The sequence below is a fragment of the Phoenix dactylifera genome, chromosome 3, assembly GCF_051530095.1.
Source record: "Phoenix dactylifera cultivar Ajwa chromosome 3, Ajwa_hap1_PhDact_Kaust_v1.1, whole genome shotgun sequence".
Lineage (NCBI taxonomy): Eukaryota > Viridiplantae > Streptophyta > Magnoliopsida > Arecales > Arecaceae > Phoenix > Phoenix dactylifera.
In genome coordinates, this window is record NC_143192.1 from 14,997,970 (window position 1) to 15,016,323 (window position 18,354).

Genomic DNA, 18,354 nt, shown 5'->3' on the forward strand with positions numbered 1-18,354 from the left:
TATTTACAAATGGCAAACTATTTTAAAAGTACTAAGATATTGTAATGTTCTTTATTTTGGCCTTTTAAATTTTACTTTTTTGGGAAAAGGCTAGATGGTTGTGAAATTTTACTTTGTCAAATGGTGCGTTGCAATGCTGCACCAAATTTCTATTCATACATACAATTGGAACCCATCTTATTACACCATGATATTTATGTCCACTAATAATGCATTACTTGCCTAACAGATAACAAAGAGGATTTTGCTTTGCATGGGCTGCCATCTATACTTGTGATGGACTGCACGCTAAATGACTGCAGCTCATTCTTAAAACCAATGGGTGAGGTAATTATTGTAAATTTTGTTCTTAAATCAATGTTTATGTTGATCGACTAGGTTTTACCTCTTTATATATCTATATCTATATATATATATATAATATTTGTTACCTTTTCTTTTAAAGTCACGTCATGTTTAAATAATTATTACTAATGCAAATACTTTATATCATAGCTTGCTTTAAACGAAATAATGATTGAATATACTTGCAAATGATTTCTAAAATAGTCAAAAGCTTACTTTAGTTTAATTAGTGTTGAAGATCTTAGAAAGTTAAATTGATATCTTCTTTGCGAGGGATAAATTGGAGAAGGGGCCATGCATGAAGACATACAAATATGTGGTGAAATTGTTGCAACCCGAGATTTAGGACCTGGTTGGAAGCCTACAGCTTGATCCACCTGCTGATAAGCTACAGTGCAGTCGATCGCACCAGTTTGGTGACCGCTTTTGGTGCCATAGAAATAACTTGACCTGCAGTCTATCTGCAGCTCAAGGCCAAGCTGCAGCAGCTTGAAGAAGTCAGCCCTGATTTAGGTCCAACTCTATTCGAGATCTTACCATGTCCATGAGAAGTGGAGAATGACTCCTTACTCAAGATCTCTTCATGATTCACTTTGTTGTCATGTTAGTACCCTCTTTCATTTCCTTCACTCTTTTCCCCTTTGTCATGCCTTCACACTCTCTCTCCCCACCCCTTCCTTCCTTTCAATTCTAGCCATCTACCCACTAAACCCTCTCGGTTACCCGATCTCTTCCCCGAAGCCCCTTCCCGACCGCCTCTCCCATTGGACTCAACATCTTGACAATAGTTCCTTGGGTCTCTACGAAGCACATGTTTCAAGTGGGTGTGCACCACTCTCATCATCTTTGCCCCAAAATCGGTATCTCTAGTTGGTCATTGGGAGGGAGGACTAGCAGAACATCTCCCTGTTGGTTAACTTGCCAACCCCCATGGATGTGGCAGTGGGGCTCTAATGCATCGTGGGGAGCTTTTCTCAATTCATATTTTCTTCTATGCGAGTCTTCCCCCAATAGAGTCTAAAGTTTCTCTTTTCTGACCTCACTTTTCTAATCCAGCTTATAGACTAAAGAACTCTAGGTGTTAATCATGCCTAATTGCACCTTGGATGACATACACATCTCTTAAAGATTAGTTTCTTTGTATCTTGTTATTTAGGATTTTGCTTCCTCGAAAAGTTTGTATTTACATAATTATAGTTTTAATTTTTAGATTTTATCATTTATTAACTCTGGATAATAAATATTGTTCAATTATGAAGCAATATTAGCAAATATAAAATTAACGTTGCACAATCATTTATTAATTAAGCCTAAAAAATACTTATCACAATTAAATGTTGGGATAAGCTTAGCGCATCATTTACTAGGTAACTGCATCTCTTGTAGTTGCATTCGACCCAAACAATTTCTGTAGGCTTACTGTATTTCTAGCTACAGCCCTCCAAACATAGTAAATTCAACCACATGAAACGTAAATTCAATTCCAGTCGCATGCAACTTGAGCTGCAAATGCAGAGTTCCAAACAGCCCCTTAGTTGAATCTTTAGGTTTGACTATCTTAATTGATCAAAAGCAACAATAATATTGAACAGTTATTAAAAAAAGAAAAGAAAAACATATGAATTGTATCACAATCCTTAAATCTTGAATAGTATCTAATTTCATAAGTTTGAACTTTGCGTGTCATATATAATCCTATCCCTTTATAGATAGAAAAAAAATTTGGGCTATGTTTTGGTGTTGCATCATAAAACTAGTTATAAAGAACTTCAATAACTCATCTTTCTTCAAAAAGCTCTGCAATATTCCTCAATAATTTCTCGAAAAAGATTGTATAATAGGTGAAGTGAGTTATAGTGCCCCATGAATCACTTTACTATGTCCAAAAGAGTTTTTCCATTGAAATTAAGGAGCTTTAAAATGCATAAATGAAATCATCATTAGAAATTTAAGAGTCGGTTTATTGAGAGTTTAAAACCACGTGGTGAAATGCCACAATCAAAGTTTTCATTGAGGAATGAGGTACCATGAAAGGGTCGAATCATTAGTAGCAGGAATCTTCCATTTAAGGTCATGCACCCACTTCCAAATCTCCTCAAAAGCTCGTCTCTGCATCTTCTTTCTAGGTGTTTTTATTAAAATTTTTAGAGGTTCATTTCCTATACCTACACCTGACCTGCTTCTAGTAACTAAGTTCATAATACATTAGTTTTAAAAAGAGTTTCAATAATTCACGTATGGTCATAGATCAAATTATTACTAGGAAGTTCAAGTGTGAATTAAATGAAATATTTTGATCATTAAATAGCCAAAGTGAGAAATTCTCTAATAAGGAGGGAATATTGTGAATGACTAAATTACATTTTAAATTTTAAAAAAAACTCCAATATTTCATGTACTTTCATATTCTCCTACAAAGGTTCACTTGTACCCTTGAGGTCTGCTACGGTAACAAGGCCATATATATCCTCATAGTAAATTGGATGAGGCCATAAATATCCATGATGTCTATACATATACTAGTTAACTAAGGGTGCACATGTATCCTAATCAATAATTCAAGTGAAGCCACACATAAACCGAACCAAGGGTCCATATATATTCGAATTGATAACTCGATGAGTTCAACTATTCCACTAAGCTAGAGATTTCATCTGTCTTTCAAGTATGGTATTATAAATTTGAAATAATTACACAAATGCCATATGGAACATTTATTTAAAAGCTACAAAAAAATAAAAAAAATAGAAAAGTTTCTAACAAGAACAAAATTGTAAGTCAAAAGACATGTATGTGCTCATATATCAAATAGAAATAAAAAACATAAACTCAAACTAGCACATAAACTAGATTTATCGGAAAAAATAAGTCGAGATCTTTGCAACTATTCATAGACTTGAAAATACACAACAACTTTAAAATATTGTTGTCACAAGCAAAAAGCCATCTTTTGATTTAGGGGGATCATTGGACCCACGTGGACTACTTTGGCCACTTCAAGTAGGTTTGGATAGCGTCTTGGAGCAAGATCTACTACATTCAACACTTGATTGCAAATCCAACTTTCAGAGGCCGCAACTCTTAGAATTCATGAACCTGTATGCATTAGATCCAAATGCTCATGAACAATTGATGAAATTGGAAAACACCAACCATCAGAACACACTTACAAAGATGGGCTATTATATGAGGGGCATGTTATGTGCCTGCAAGCTACTGATGAAGTACATTAGGTTCTAGAGGCTTGTATTTCTTAGATTGCAGGACATTGTGGAGTGGAGAAGATACTAAATTAAAGGAGATATGTCTATTGGCCCAAGCTGCAACAAAACATGGCTTAGTTCATTAAGATTTGTGTACCATGTAGCATGTAAAGGCTCTCAAATAGAATGCTAGGGTGGTATACACCCTTGCCAGTTCCTAGCAAACATTGGGGAGTCTCTCGGTAGATTTCCTAAGAGGATTGTTGAGATTGAGGTGCGCCTTGATTATCTATACGTGCCAGTTAAATCTTTTAGCAAGATGGTGTGCCTAGTTTCCTATAAGAAGGTTATAGAAGAAGCAGCTACATTTCAGCATCTTTGGAAAAATTTTGGATTGTCGTCCATTATTTCATATAAAAAAAAGTTGTTTCCCAAAAAATTTCTATATATCCTTATAGAGGATGATGCATCCTAGATTGAAGAGGAGCACTGCCTTCCACTTACAGAAAGATGGATAGATGGAGATCGTGAATTGGATATTGGTGTACTCGTTCGAGGATATCATTCCAAGCATTCAAGGACTTGGGGTGATAGCTTGCTTTCTAGTTCACGTACAACCATGGGTTAAAAAATTGTCAAAAATAGGACGGCATGGTCAACATCATATTATTTTAGTGCGAAATTGGCACCAGTATGGGTGTTGGGATGCCAAAACAAGGGTACTGGTTTGTACCGACTAAATCAGTCGGTATTGATGGTTTTTCAAAAAAATTTTTTGAAGTCGTCAATTTTGGTACGTATTCTTGGTACTGATATCGTAAGGGTTTGGGTATCAGTGTTTAAAATATTGGCTATAATGGAGCTATCCACAATTCTGCCTAAAGTCTCTTTTGAAGTATGTTTGAGATATTTGAATAGAGTCCATTTGACCCAGAGATTATGGTTAGTATCAAGACAAAAAAACAAGGAGATGGGTGATTAGGCACGAGCTCGAAGATTCTAGAAAACATTAGGAAGGTGCATTAGGAGATTGAGGCTTAGCCACATATCACAGCAAAGGTACAAAGATTGACATTATAAGTGTTATGCGAAGTGCAACTTCCAAGAGGGGGAGCTTATTCTGAAGAAGATTGGGCAAAATGCCTTCCTGCTTGACTTGCCACCTTATCTGGAGATGGACTCAGTTATCAATGTTGTGAATGTGAATCTGCTTGAGCCTTCCATATTGGATGAAGATCAAGGGCAAGAACCAGTGCTACCAGCTATTGATGATTTATGGATGGAGCTAGAAAAGATACTAACTGATGTTTGCATTGTTGAAATGAAGGTTATAGAAACCAGCCACAAGATTATTGAGTCTTTTTGAATAGGTTGGAACGATCAACTTCCCATCAAAACCAAGTTGTTGAGTATGAGACAGGGAAGCAGAAGTTCTCCCATCTCTAGTTTTGATTTTGCAAGAGCTAAATTCCTTAAACAAGGGAAGCACTAATCCAAGAGGATCATTGTACTAGATTGCAGATGCTAGCCACTTTGGGTAGGTTTGGACGGGGTTTTAAAGCAAGTTTCGCAACATCTGTTACTCGATTGTGAACCCGAACTTTCAGATGCCACAACTTTCTCATATAGCTTTCTATTGTGAACTGGAACTCATAGATAACTTAAAACAACATAAAATGATGTGAGATAACTTATTTTTTTTCTTTTCCATTTATTTATTTCCATAACCTTTTTGACTGAAACTTCAAGTTTCCAAACCTGGAGTGAACTAGTTGAAATTGCCTTTGCACTTCTATGAAACTTATAGCCAAGATTCGTCATCTTGGTGTCGAACCCCGTATCGGTACCATCCTATTACAATATTGGTACGTGGTACAGTATAGTAAGGTTTGGTATATCAAGTGTCGGTACGGTAAGGTTCGACATATCGAGTGTCGGTATAGTACAGTACCACGTAATGGTTTAGTATCGGTACAGAACAGTATGCTTGGTTTGGTATGGTACTAACCGGTCTAGCAAACCTTGCTTATATCTTTTTGTACATTCATTAGTTTCTTACTTTTATTGATAGTCCTAATAGCTTTCCAAATTTTTTTCTATTCCATAATTGCATGTCAATGTAGTTATGTGCATTCAAAGATTCACTAACTAATTTGATCGACAATGGCCTTCTTTCTAATGTGTGGCTGGATGTTTTTCTCCCGACCTCTTTTCTGATGGTTACATGTTATGCAAACTTTTATAAGTTATGATTTTCTGTTATCTGAACTAGAATTCTAAAGGTTTCTTATCACATTGTCTGTGTTAAGTCCATGCCCATTTTCATGCTATTGTAGAGTTTAGGAGTTAGTGCTACAAGATTGTTTATTGATATAGTGGACTAATGCATCTATAATTGAACCTGAAATATTAAGATCATGTAACTTTTCATGTCGACACTCGATGATCAGATGAAAGCAATGAATTAGTGGATATATCAGGTTGGTGTGTTTCATTTACTCAAACTCTAAAATGATTCATATGCTTCCTTGTTAAAGCAAAAAGGCGTAGATCATTGTAATCTATTTATCTTGGTCTTGTGACCTCATTTTGTGCAATAATGGAATTTGACTGGGTCAAACTACTATCTCAGATTTTAACCATTTCATCGATTTGCATCTTGATGTATACAGACGGAACTTTATCCAGCACTGTTGCTATTTCCAGCAGAGAACAAGAGTGCTATTTATTATGAAGGTGATATGTCAGTCATTGACATCATGGAATTTCTAGTATCTCATGCAAGCAATTCTCACTATCTAAACAGGAATAAAGGTATTTGTATCTTGACTTCTTTCGGTCTTCCAGCCTATTTGTACAGACTTAGACACACACACACACAAGCTTGAATAGAGTATTTAAGTTCACGCGGGATACTTTCTTTTGCTTATCTATTTGTCTTTTGAGCTGCACTTAAATTTCAATTGTCATTTTTCTGAAGTTAGAGAAACATATGAAAGATCCTCGCTAAAGCATTGCTATTCATCAAAACCTGTTATGATGTCTAATAAGTATATTTGAGGAAATAAATGTATAATACCTGATGAAATGTCACTAAGCATTGGTCATGGACATTATGTTACAAGTAGCCAGCTGCTCTTTTTTTGCTCGCATGTTTATGGATCTATTTAAGCATTTAGCATGCTTTTACCATGCCAACCAATAGAAATTACAAGAGCATGGAAACTAAGCTTTATGTCACCTTTCTAAGATGGCTCATTGATCTTATTTATTTGCTAAAATTTGATCTGAGGCCACATAATTGTTATGTGCAATCACCTTGGTCTCTGGTGGCTTCTTTGGCAATATGCATGCATGCATGCATGCAAAAAATAGAAAGCTGCATCACTGAAAAATTTTAGCTCATAAAGATATGCCAGAATTTCACCATAAAAGTGAACCTCCCTGAACCCATATGGATGCAGAACAAGAATAAAATAGACCAAATGCTACTTTACCGATTAGGGCAGGGGGGCTTCTATAAAACCAAAACTCGGAGAAACATAATAGGACAACATACAGAATTCGCACTCATGAAATGAGTCAAATGAGAAAGAACAAGGAGAAAAGGCAAGGAGCGCTCCACTTTATCACATATCATAATCCCAAACCATCCTTCTCAACCATCTATACCACCTCTCACATGCATAGCACATGTCTAACTCTGTTGACAGACACGCCAAGGATTAGAGTATCGTGCCAACTTTACTTAAAAATTGCCAAATTAAAAAGCGGCCGACCCCTGTTTCGAACAAAACAGGAGAACGGCTGCGTAAATCGCGAAAGGGCCCGGCGCCGGCCTCTCTCCCTCCTCCGCTCTCTCTCTCTCTCTCTCTTTTCCTCTCTCGTTCTCCCTCTCCCCCGTCTGTTCAACTATGTCGAGATGGGCCGGCATGGCATGGCGTAGGCCTGTACCGACTCGTTCCACCGGAAAACCGCTACGGTGCCCGGTACCAGTTCTGCCGACATTGATCAAAATAGTACCAAAATAGTACCGGTACGGGATCTGGTACTGAGATCACGAACCTTGCTTGCTATACCTTTTTTTGTGGTATTTTTTGCTTGTATTAACAATGTTATCTTCCTTTTGGAGGAGATTCGTAAGCTACTCGTTAACACTGTTAATATACAAAAGAATTAACATATGTTGCAGCTAGCAAATGCTGTAGCACTTTCTCCTTGTTCTTTTCTGGTTCTTGTGTTTGTGAATATCTGAGTTTAGTTTTACAGAATCCACGCTTTCGGAGGACCAGTAAACCTCGTTTAGTAAGGCTTTTTATTAAGATAGAAGATATAGGGCAAAAGAAGATCAGGCACGCAAACCAAGTCTTTCCAGTCGGGGAGTCTCGTGAATCGGGGTTCTCAATAGAGGAGAGCAAGGTACCCGCTTGGGTGCTGAACCGAGTGACCAAAGTGACGATAAATAAAAAAAGAAGGAAGTTTTGGGAAGGAACTCGGCAAAATGACCCCGTAACTTCGGGAGAAGGGGTGCTCTCGCAGAGCGAGTAGCTCTTCTAGTCGGGCAGCTATGTGACAACACTCCAGAGAAAGCGGCACTTTTGTGTAACATGCTAGGAAGTCTTGATAGTCTGTCGTATAATCTCTTCTTCAATCCTAGAAGCAAAAATGGAGTGTCCTTTAATCAAGGCTGACGCTCGATCGGAACGGAACCAAGGAGGTCGTGTTGCGTAACGAGATCGCGCTATAATGCAATTTCATCACTCCAACAAATAATCTACCGCAAACGAGCCAAAGAGAACAGTTCCAGCTCAAGCGGGTCGTTGTGAATAAACTCCTCGCTCTTCCGGTAGTAGGAACTCGGACAAGTAGGCGATCCGAGGCGGATCAGTGTATCCAGACTCACGAGATGCTTTGAGTACTCAAACATTCAATCAACATGGTTGGGCGAACGCTGTTCCCTTAATCAGTAAAGTTCCACTCGGTCTTTTTAATTCTTGTTCTGCATTCATATGGGTTCAAGGAGGTTCGCTTTTATGCTCAAATTCTGGAACATCTTTTATGAGCTAACATTTTTCTCTCACACAGAGTCTAACTTTAGCTGTTATGTCGGAGACAGTGAATTGTCTGCTACTTTTATTTCTGTAAGACTGTAAAACTCCTCAGTTGAGCTAATCCTAGACTTGATATATACTGGAACTCCTTGTAAGAAACAACATAAAATATCACTTCTTAGGAAGTTTTGATCCATGGATAAGAAACTTCTTTTTGCCAGATAAAACCCTATTATGCTACAAGTTAAGTTGATTATGGCACATGATTTCATTCATTAGTTACTTTATAAATCAAATTGCCAGTTAGAGATGCATGCTTATCTGATCATTTTTTTAAGATAAATGAAATGGCATTACTTACTTGGATGTCCAAGCTGACTTCAGATAAGCAAGTTTACAAACTAAGAGAGATTCAAATTTATATTGCTCAACAATTGGGCCAGTGCAATGGTTGTAATTATGCTAGAAAATACTGGGATCTCCCCCCTTCGTCCAAAAAAAAAGTTGGCCCAATCATTTTTTTCCTCAAAATTTGCTGAAATTTTGCATATATTCTTTTGCCACTGATTTTCAGGAATTCTATCAGTGCATTTCTTAGTTTAACATTAATAAAACCTCTGTCTGAAATTGGTAGGTTTTTTGTGGACACATGCGTGGAAACGAAGCAAGAACAGAGCAACCTTACATGATGTATCTTCTTTATCAGTTCATGAGCAAGCGCATTATGCTGAAGATCAGCATAAACAACTCTTTTTTCATGCGGAAGTCAGAGGAAATGTTGACCACCCTATTGGATCACATACATCAGGAAACTTTAATGATGAATACAAGCATGTAGATGTAGGATCAATTCTTGCTGCCACTGATAAGCTTATCAATTCCTTTCCATTTGATAACTCCACTGTGCTTATTGTGATGGCAGACCAAAAGCAGGGATTCCAAGGTATGATCACCAATAAGCGTATAAGTTGGGATGTTTTTAAGGAACTAGACAAGGATCTGGAGCCTCTAAAGCAGGCTCCTCTTTTCTATGGTGGTCCAGTCATGGCTCATAGAATGCCCCTTGTTAGCTTGACGAGGAAAGAGACAGAGGGGTATACAAAAGTTGTAACAGGTATTTATTTTGGCAATCCTGTGGCTACAAGCCTCATAATTCAACAGATCAAATCAGGAGATCATTCTGCCATTGATTATTGGTTTTTTCTGGGTTACTCAAGTTGGGCATATAACCAACTTTTTGACGAGCTAGCAGAAGGAGCATGGAATTTGAGTGAATCCCCAATCGAATACCTAGACTGGCCAGATAGCTGAAGTTACAGTTTGTGCAAAGTTCTTTGATATCAGGGTTGGAAACACTTGCCCATGGAATCTTCTGTTTAAGAATATGAAAGAGTACTGGAGTTGTGGCTAAAGGAAGAGAAAACATGAGCTAGCATGAAGAGGTTAGAGTTTGTATTTGTGTGATAGTCATTTTTTGTATCTATCCCATTCCTTGTAGGTCTATTCCCTTGGAATTTCCAATGAGATATCTGGTGGTACATGCAATTTTTGTTAAGAAAATGTGCTGGTTCTTTCGTTTTGGAAGAATAAACCAATGTATCATATTCCACAAAAATTTCCAGTCTTCTATTTTGTTCTTTAACAACAATCTTTATTACTCTTGTTATAGTTACTTTCTGTCACAAGATTGGTGTACCTCTTGTTAACATCCTGATTATAGTGACCATAATATAATTTAATATTAATTTTTAATTACTGCAATAATTTCAAATTTATTACTTTAACATATGAATTTAGTGATATAGTAAATTTTGAGATAAAGTGTAAATTACCTAAGTAAAATGAAGACATGAATTTCTCTATTTGCCACATCTTATAGTTATCAATTAACTCCAAATTTTGGAAATGATTTTTTTTAGAAGAATAGTCATGTTTCTTAGTATATCTATAGTAAAATAATGTTCAGGTCTTATCATGATATTCTCAAACTATAGAAAAATGGTCGTATTTCGTTTTAACTAATTCTAAAAGTACATTGGACTATATATAGGGTATTTTGCAAAACCACTGACTTCATTTTGCATTTTGCAAGTTCAGATCCATTGTTTTTCATCTGTTTCTTTTGCAGGAGTTCTCCAGTTCTAATATTTTCGGATGCTTTTAGACTCTTGCCCCTTGTCCAGCTTTATGTTTAAGTAAGGTGGGTGCACATGTATTTTGTGGTGCATGCACATACTTTGATAGTTTAAGCACTTTTTTTTTAAACACTAAATCCGAATGTTTCACATGCAATGCACATTTACAGGTTAGAATCTATCCATGGGTCCTGGGGTAAACATGTCTAAGAACTTAAAACCTGGTCATTCCTTGGAAAAAATAAAAGTAATAGTCACATGATATATAAAAATGACAATAAAATGGGTCATTTATGAAAAAAATGTCTTATTTATATTCTTTATATTTGAGCCCAGATATTCTGAACATGGTCTCTTCATATCTATCATAATATAATCTCCATTCTATTTCCATTGTTAAGAAAAAAAAATAATTTGGTACACAGTCACATCAAAGGCCTCTAGATAGACCATAAGTAGGAGCTTTCAGTACCTTTTGTATCATTTCAACTAAATATTTTTCAGTATATGGTATTAAATTTTGGTTGAAACACTGAAGGAAACCATGTCTCAATTTGATGAAAACCTATTCAAAGCTGAGGTCAGCTTAAGGGCCCAAACTGATTTCTGGGGCTTCATATATTGTATATGGACTATTTGTGCTAATTTATTGTTAAATGCCACATTTCATTGTATTCTAGAAAGCATTTCTAATGATCAGATTTTGAGGTCTAAAAAAAATCGAGATGTTAAGATCTAAAAAAATTTAGAGCAAAGACAAAATTTCTGAAATTGATATGTTTATCTTAGAGCTTGTCTCATGCACATGCAGGCTTTCATGTCAGAGATTGTCTCCAGACAAACAATTGAATATTATTCTTTGAAATGATGAAGCATGTTTTCTATAATCTTTTTTATTTTTTATTTTTATCTTTTCTTAATGTGGAGAGAAGGAAAAATGATTAATTCAAATATCCCAACCCAATATTCTTTAAGATGACATCTAATATATGTTCTTGATTTCTTTATTTTTCTTCATTATTTTTTGTTTCTGCTCTAGATTTTTTTTCTTTTATTTTTTAAATAAAAGATTGAGGCCAACTACCAAAATTACTGAATCTGAAAGCTCGTTTGACTCGGCCAAAACTGAGTCTGAAACTGAGTTTTTGAACCTTTCTCCAATCATTCTATTCTCATGTCTTTCTACCACATCACATAACTTAATAATTGGTAAATTGTGGCTCTCATGGACAAAAGCTTCAGAGGAAAAGGATTCTAGGGAAAAAACAGAACATGTGGAATGGAAATTCAGCAAAAACTTTATTGAAAATGGGATCATAATTAAGATGGATGGACAAGAAATGCCATGAAGTGATCTGTTGCTTTATTTAGAACCTGTTATGTAAGATGATAGAGACATATAAATTTAGAGTTGGTTGGATAAATCCGAGAGGTGCTTTTGAGGTTTTAAGTGATCAACACATACCTAAGTGACTAGAGTCCTTCAAACTTCAATCCTAGCTATGTCAAACCCTTCCTTTGTCCCTCCCCATCTCATTTTCATATTGGTATTTGTTGGATATGCTCGCACCCTCTTCTTTTGTTCTCCGTCACTCACCTTTAATTTGTGCAATTCTTCTATGTCTCTAATATGCACACGTTGTTCACATTAAAAATAACATATTCCGTGATACGTTAGTTTGAAACAATTGGTACACTTATGCCAAGACTGAACCAGGATGCCCTTAATGCTACCTTTTATGTAGGCACAATGTATTTGGATTTAGAATTGTCTTTCTACAGCTGGTTCTGATGTTTAAACAGTTTTATTTTACCCCGAAGTACAACTTATTTAATTCCTCCATAAGTATACTTTTTCTAGTTTTCTATAATATGCATTCTTATGTGATTCCTCAAGTTTCATGATTTCCTTTTAAACTCTTTTTGATGAATACATTTATTTTTAATTGTTGTTGTTGGTGGTGGTGATGGTGGTGGTGGTTGAAGATCCCATTGGCAAACCATAATACAAAGCTTGTGGACCAAACCTGCCTTGCTTGTAACATGGACCTCATGACATATATCTACCTCTTGTTGGTTTTTATGACAATGATCCTCAACTATTGAAGTTATCCTTTACCAACTTGTTGCCAAAAGCTCATAAATTTTTGTATACCTACTCCTTGTGCAATTTGAAGTTCCAACCTCCAAATGGCAATGTATTGATGCTTGGCCGAACTTTTATCATTGTATTCATGTTAATACTTCTTGTACTAGTTTTTCAGTAATCCCAGTATAGGTCATCCCGATGGTTTTCATCTAGCTTTCCTTGCCCATTTATCTCTATTCTAGATTTTTGATAATATCAAAACTTATTTTTGTTGTTTTTCTTAGGCTGCTTGCATTGACTAAAGCTTAAACCTTGCCATGTTATCATAAAACACCTCTATCCCCAGGGTTGAAATTTCAAGATAGAGGGCCTGAACAGTATGTACACACTGTGGGGCGTAACATACCAAAGAATGTATTGGCCGGTACAGCTTGGTATGGTCAGTATGGACTATTTTGGCCTCCAAATTTCTTTTTCCTTTTTTATTCTTCAATATTTTAAGTTGAGTTCATACAAAAATAAGTTTATTGATTTAAATGCTTGCAACATCCTATTCTCTGTGTGCTGAGCAGCTTTTATTGCTATTTGACATGTGTTTTGCTATGAGTTTAGTCTTACATATCAATTCAAATATAAGTTTACTGTAAATCAGGGAACTAATGAAAAAATACCAAATAGCCAAATGCTGTCAATCTGTCATTATAAAAAGTCTACTTGATACAACTTTTTGAGAAAACAAGTCTACAGTTGGTTGAGCTGGGCAGAGCCAAGACTAATTATCCCTTGTCTAAATAGCCATAGCTCTTCAGAAGTCTTGACTGTTATACCATCTAGATTTGAAGAAGGCATTTATTCTCAGGCAGCTTCGGGAGCAGATATTTTTAAAATTGCCGCCAAGAATTATCTAGATCTTCCTACAAGTCACATCTTTTCTTTTTTTAAAGAAAGCTATATTTCTTCTTTCTCTACTTTATATATAATTTGAGATCTGATCCCATTTATTATTTCATTTGAGAACAAGGTCACAAAGAAATGATGAGATAATTATGCAGGTTGAGTACTTGGGGAAACAACTCACATGGTTTGAACGTCGAACCTACAAAAGTTCACATAGAGGAATTAGTGGACTATGGCCTAGACTGTTTTTAAAACTGTAGGCTATTAACTTAGTCTTTATTCCATTTCAAACAATCAATCTAAAACACAAATTTAGAAGTACAAAAGTTTCTCCTGTCTGCCATCTAATGGAAGATACATAACGCTTTTACAAGGTGAAAGTAGCATTCCTTGACCATGATTATTTACCAACTTCTAGACTCATCTCTTTGAAGCATTTTGTCTATTTTCTCTTTCACGTCTCTTTTCTTGATGCATTTCAGTTTGAGGTATGTCCTGTTGATTACATCTCCATGTAAAAATGTTGGACAATAATGCATGCTCTTGATAATAGAAGTCACAGGACCCTTATTCAAGCTGTATTTGGTCAAATCTGTTATAATTCTAGACGCATTGTTTGTGGTCTGTCTAGGCATTATATCACCTGGCAAAATTTATACTTGAGACCGATTAAACTTGGCATCCTCTAGATTGCATTTTTTATCTCAAGTAGCCTAGACCACCTCTGATCATAACTCCTCTTTCCTTCGGAATCTGAAAAATATGATTCAGAAGTTAGATGTCTCTGAGAATAACTTATATGTGCTTATAGTATCTGTTCTAGAAGAAATTATAAATTTACATGAACTGGTGTCCTGCATGAAAAACATACATCATACTGTGTCATTAATTTGCACAAATGTGAACATGGATGTTGAGAACTGATACAAAGATTTTAGATTAGGAAATCACATACATTGCCATATGAGTGCAGGCCTCTCACATGATTCTGAACAGGTGTCCTGCAACGTGAAACACTATTAGCAATGCAAAGTGAGCAGGCATAGGTGTTCCGGGGTATTTAGGGGATAATAACCTTTGCTGAGGCTGTTAAACGTATGGTATTTTGGATTAGTGAATCAATATTGGCTTCAGACCCTGGATTCACATAGATGACCTGCTCAGTTGTGTTGAAAGAGTTACTGAGAGACCCACATCCACCAATTTCAGGTTGCTGAAACTAGAGAGAGAGAGATAGAGAGAGATGGGTTGAAAGACTTACAGATGGATCGCTTCCACCAATTTCAGGTAGCTGGAACTCACTACGCTTGCTTGAAGGTAGAACCCAAACATCAAAAGTGGTATTGATCTGGAAACACCCAAACATCAAAAGTGGTATTGATCTGGACCCTCCACCCCCCCCCCCCCCCCCCTCCTTCCGTCCCCCAAAGGAATCAAACTTGTTTCATCCTTTAGAAGTGGAATGAGTGATGGAGTGATTTCTTTTAAAACAAGGTTCGCCATCTCAGTATTGGACCCTGTACCACTACCACCCTATTACAGTATCAGTATGCAAGTACAGTATGGAACGGCGAGGCGTACCGATTGTCGGTACAATATGAGGTTGTATACTGGTTCTGTATCGGTATGGTACGGTATCGACCGGTATGGCAAAACTAGTTTGCATAAACAAGATGTGTTATGTCAGTTATGTGGCTGTTATTTATAGGAATGTGACCAATTGATGAGATGTCTACTCACCAATATCTAAGAAACATCACATGCCTGGTGCACTTGCCTGCCTTATGCATGACTTTCAATGCAAATTTCTATCTGATAACTATTAATCATCCATTACTAAACTGTTATCCTGTGACAGTTTGTGTTGGTTAATTTTGAGCTTGATTTCTGAAGCCCCAATGATCTGGCTTTGTTGTTTGATGGATTCTTTCATGCTTTTCTTGAACTGCATGTCCTGTGCATCAGCACTTCTATGCTTATTTACTCCAAGGTTGGTGAGACTGGTTAAATGGCTTGACTGTGTCCTAAGGAAACTAAAAGAAACTTTTAACATATGGTTGTGCTTCCCTCTTACATAATCATTATATGATTGTAACCTTGTTTCTCCAACAAAGGTTTTTGTTGCGCCAATGTGATATTTGATACAGTGGTTTTGAGAAGTTGAGGTAGGCTCTTAGCTAGGTATGTAGTTTCTTTTGCAGTATGTTTGTATTTCAGCTATCAGTCTTCTGTTTTGATTTGAAGCATGCTACTACAAGTAAGATGATATTATGAAGTGAAAGACCAAAAACATTAGATAAGTCTAAAGAAATAAATAAATAGGTATTAAAACATGCAAAAGCAATTGGTATTTTAAAGTATAAATTTTAGTACTTAATTATATTGTTAAAGTTTATTCTATTCTGGACTAGCCAAAAAAAAGTTTAGTCTATTCTGAACTGGTTGTTTGTGTTTTCATAGAACGTTGTCTCTAATTTTGAGGCATACACTTGAGATAATAACAAGAACTACTGAACTGGCAATCAAGTTGTTATCTTCAGTGTCGTCTTCTGCTGCAAATTATTTGTAGGTCTTTTTCTGAGGATACATGTTGCATTGTACAGCCAAGTGATTTTTTTCAAATGCTATTTCACTTGTGAAACTTTTGTGACACATGTGTACAGGTTTCCCATGGGAGAGAGAGAGAGAGAGTGCGTATCCCACTGGTTTTGGCTCATAAAACTTGTACCTCTGTACAATATGATGAGAAGCACCAACCGCATTTTCTGTTGAAGGCCGTGATTATTCTCCCTTCAATAGAGAATCCAAATCCAGTATGCTGAAAGGGGTTTCTTTGAAAGTATCAGCAAAACAAACAAGTTTCTATAAATGTTCCAGCTTTATCCCATTTTATGAAGCATATGCAACCAATTAAAACTGATCTATGTGTTGTAAGGCTCGGTGTTCAAGTTCAGTGGCAGAATATTTTGTTGATTTTGGATTGAGGCTATTAACATAGCAAATGTTTGCTCTGAATCATCTTAATCATCATGCATTTTTTTGATGATTTTCTTTATGCATCAAAAAGAACTCCATTGATTGAGAACTCCTAAAATCCACAATGTAATTGATGAATGGATTGTTGGATTTGACAATTCAAGTACAGATTTTGCACATCAGCTAGCATAATCTGAGACCTGTATGGTTCACTGAAAATAGGAATGCAAGGGAGACCACCTTTTGAATCGAAAGGCTAATAAAGACTTCTGCATCCTTCTGTCCATCTTCGGCCAGGTCTGCTAACTGAAGCTCTGCAAGGGTGAATACATAGTCACAGCTCCATTTACTGTTCCATCCTGAACTAGATGTTGAAATGGTGATCAGACGGCGAGGTGCTCTTGAAACCTTGCATGATTTCTTTTTCGAATTCTGGGAAAGAATAGAAGCAAAAAACATTCTGTTACATTGGCTTTGGCAATTAATTGCATGTTGAATTACTTTGTTGTGAATTCATACATCCTTAAATCTGTTTGCAGTAAAATGATGTTCTTATCAGGGAGCACAATTTCACCTGTGGGATTTCATCTTTACTCGGAGAAACAGCTGCAACTCTGGCCTCAAAATGTGAGCAGGTCGGCAGTTTGAGGCCTTGGCTTAGTCTTCTGGTATTGCCAAGTTGATTGTCAATAGGAGTGAAGAGCCTTGAGATGGAGTGATATGATTTCGCCATCTCCAATTGCGTGGAGATTTCAATCTTTCCTGCTCTTCTTTTTCTACCATGCAATGGATTTTGTAGACCTTATCTCTTTGGCGGAAATGGTTCATGTGGTCCATATTTTTAGTAGTTAAGCTACTATCTTTGTGCTTCCTTATCTACAAACGCTGGTCCACCGTGCGCCACACGTCAGTATTTGCTGTAGGCCAATCTGACTATATAAATATGTTGGTCCTCTCTAAGGTATTGTTTTGGCCACTTCAATGCCAAAAAGATGTTATGCTTTGACTAAAAATTTTCACCCACTTGCCTGAACCTAGTATTCAGGCTCAAGGGACTTCAATTTGATCATGGGCCTGGTTGTTTTCAGGCTGCACATAAGGCTTCTCAGGCTGGGTCGGCCAAATAGCTTGAACAGTTCGGCAAACAAGACATGTGTCAGATGCACCGATTCTATTGGTTGTTCTGATAAATTTTTTATTTTATTTGCTCATGATACTTAGTATATAGCTAATATAGGATTAAACACACGGGCTTCAACTTATTTTGGCATTTAAGACTTTAAAAGGAATATTGATGAAGCCGCTTTAGCCGAATATATCATTAATGAAAATTTTTCATCATATAGGACTTTGAAACGAGAAGGAATAAGGCTGAATGAAAATTGGCAGTTTCCGGTGTTTCCCGGTAATTATTGTTACAAACTTTTCCATTATTGGCTGGGCGTTACTCTATTTGGATATTAGCTAAACCTGAAAAAATCAAATAGTTTACACAGTTAGCTGCGGAAGGGAAAGCTGATCAAAAGGATTTGAACGCATCCATCTTCAAGTCTTATGGGTACTGACCAGAAGAATCGATTCCACTTGGTCATTAGACATAGTCTCTTGTGTATTTTTTGGTACAAATTGGATGCTAAGAAATGTAACGGGTTATTTTT

The 18,354-nt window shown here is 36.4% G+C and overlaps 2 protein-coding genes across 22 annotated transcripts in view; one reads left to right on the top strand and one right to left on the bottom strand.

Moving 5' to 3' along the window:
* The window catches only part of LOC103706826 (uncharacterized), a 36,115-nt gene extending 19,240 nt beyond the window's left edge, over positions 1 to 16,875 (top strand). For 6 of the 19 annotated variants that reach the window (XM_039118563.3, XM_039118565.3, XM_088717848.2 and 3 more), the window contains 3 exons: positions 230 to 327; positions 6,221 to 6,362; positions 9,234 to 10,214. In XM_039118563.3, coding sequence (XP_038974491.3) covers positions 230 to 327; positions 6,221 to 6,362; positions 9,234 to 9,910 — 917 coding nt within the window. In that variant the 3' untranslated portion in view covers positions 9,911 to 10,214. Of the gene's footprint in view, positions 1 to 229; positions 328 to 6,220; positions 6,363 to 9,233; positions 10,215 to 10,727; positions 10,800 to 13,107; positions 13,263 to 16,383 lie in introns of those variants that run through there. The other 13 variants (XR_005508101.3, XR_015976157.2, XR_016399767.1 and 10 more) reach the window with 12 other exon arrangements.
* LOC103699519 (E3 ubiquitin-protein ligase, putative (DUF177)) lies at positions 13,966 to 17,537 on the bottom strand. 3 transcript variants are annotated; one of them, XM_039118566.3, is made up of 7 exons: positions 17,271 to 17,537; positions 16,937 to 17,128; positions 16,449 to 16,538; positions 14,982 to 15,068; positions 14,796 to 14,876; positions 14,676 to 14,721; positions 13,966 to 14,473 (listed from the first exon to the last, which is right to left on the bottom strand). In XM_039118566.3, exons 1-7 carry the CDS (start codon positions 17,427 to 17,429, stop codon positions 14,406 to 14,408), a joined length of 723 nt encoding a protein of 240 aa, XP_038974494.3. In that variant the 5' UTR covers positions 17,430 to 17,537; the 3' UTR covers positions 13,966 to 14,405. The 3 variants fall into 3 exon arrangements, with proteins under 3 accessions (XP_038974494.3, XP_038974496.3, XP_088573977.2); XM_088717851.2 differs by lacking the exon at positions 13,966 to 14,473 and adding an exon at positions 14,502 to 14,574; XM_039118568.3 differs by lacking the exon at positions 16,449 to 16,538.
* Between the last annotated feature and the right edge of the window lie 817 nt (positions 17,538 to 18,354).

Coding starts and splice junctions, on each gene's coding strand:
- LOC103699519 (XM_039118566.3), bottom strand. CDS start 17,429: ATGGCGAAATCATATCACTCCATCTCAAGGCTCTTCACTCCTATTGAC. Junction 14,877..14,981: donor TTGGTGGAAGCGATCCATCT/GTAAGTCTTTCA, acceptor ACAACTGAGCAG/GTCATCTATGTGAATCCAGG. Junction 14,474..14,675: donor GCCTGCACTCATATGGCAAT/GTATGTGATTTC, acceptor CATATTTTTCAG/ATTCCGAAGGAAAGAGGAGT.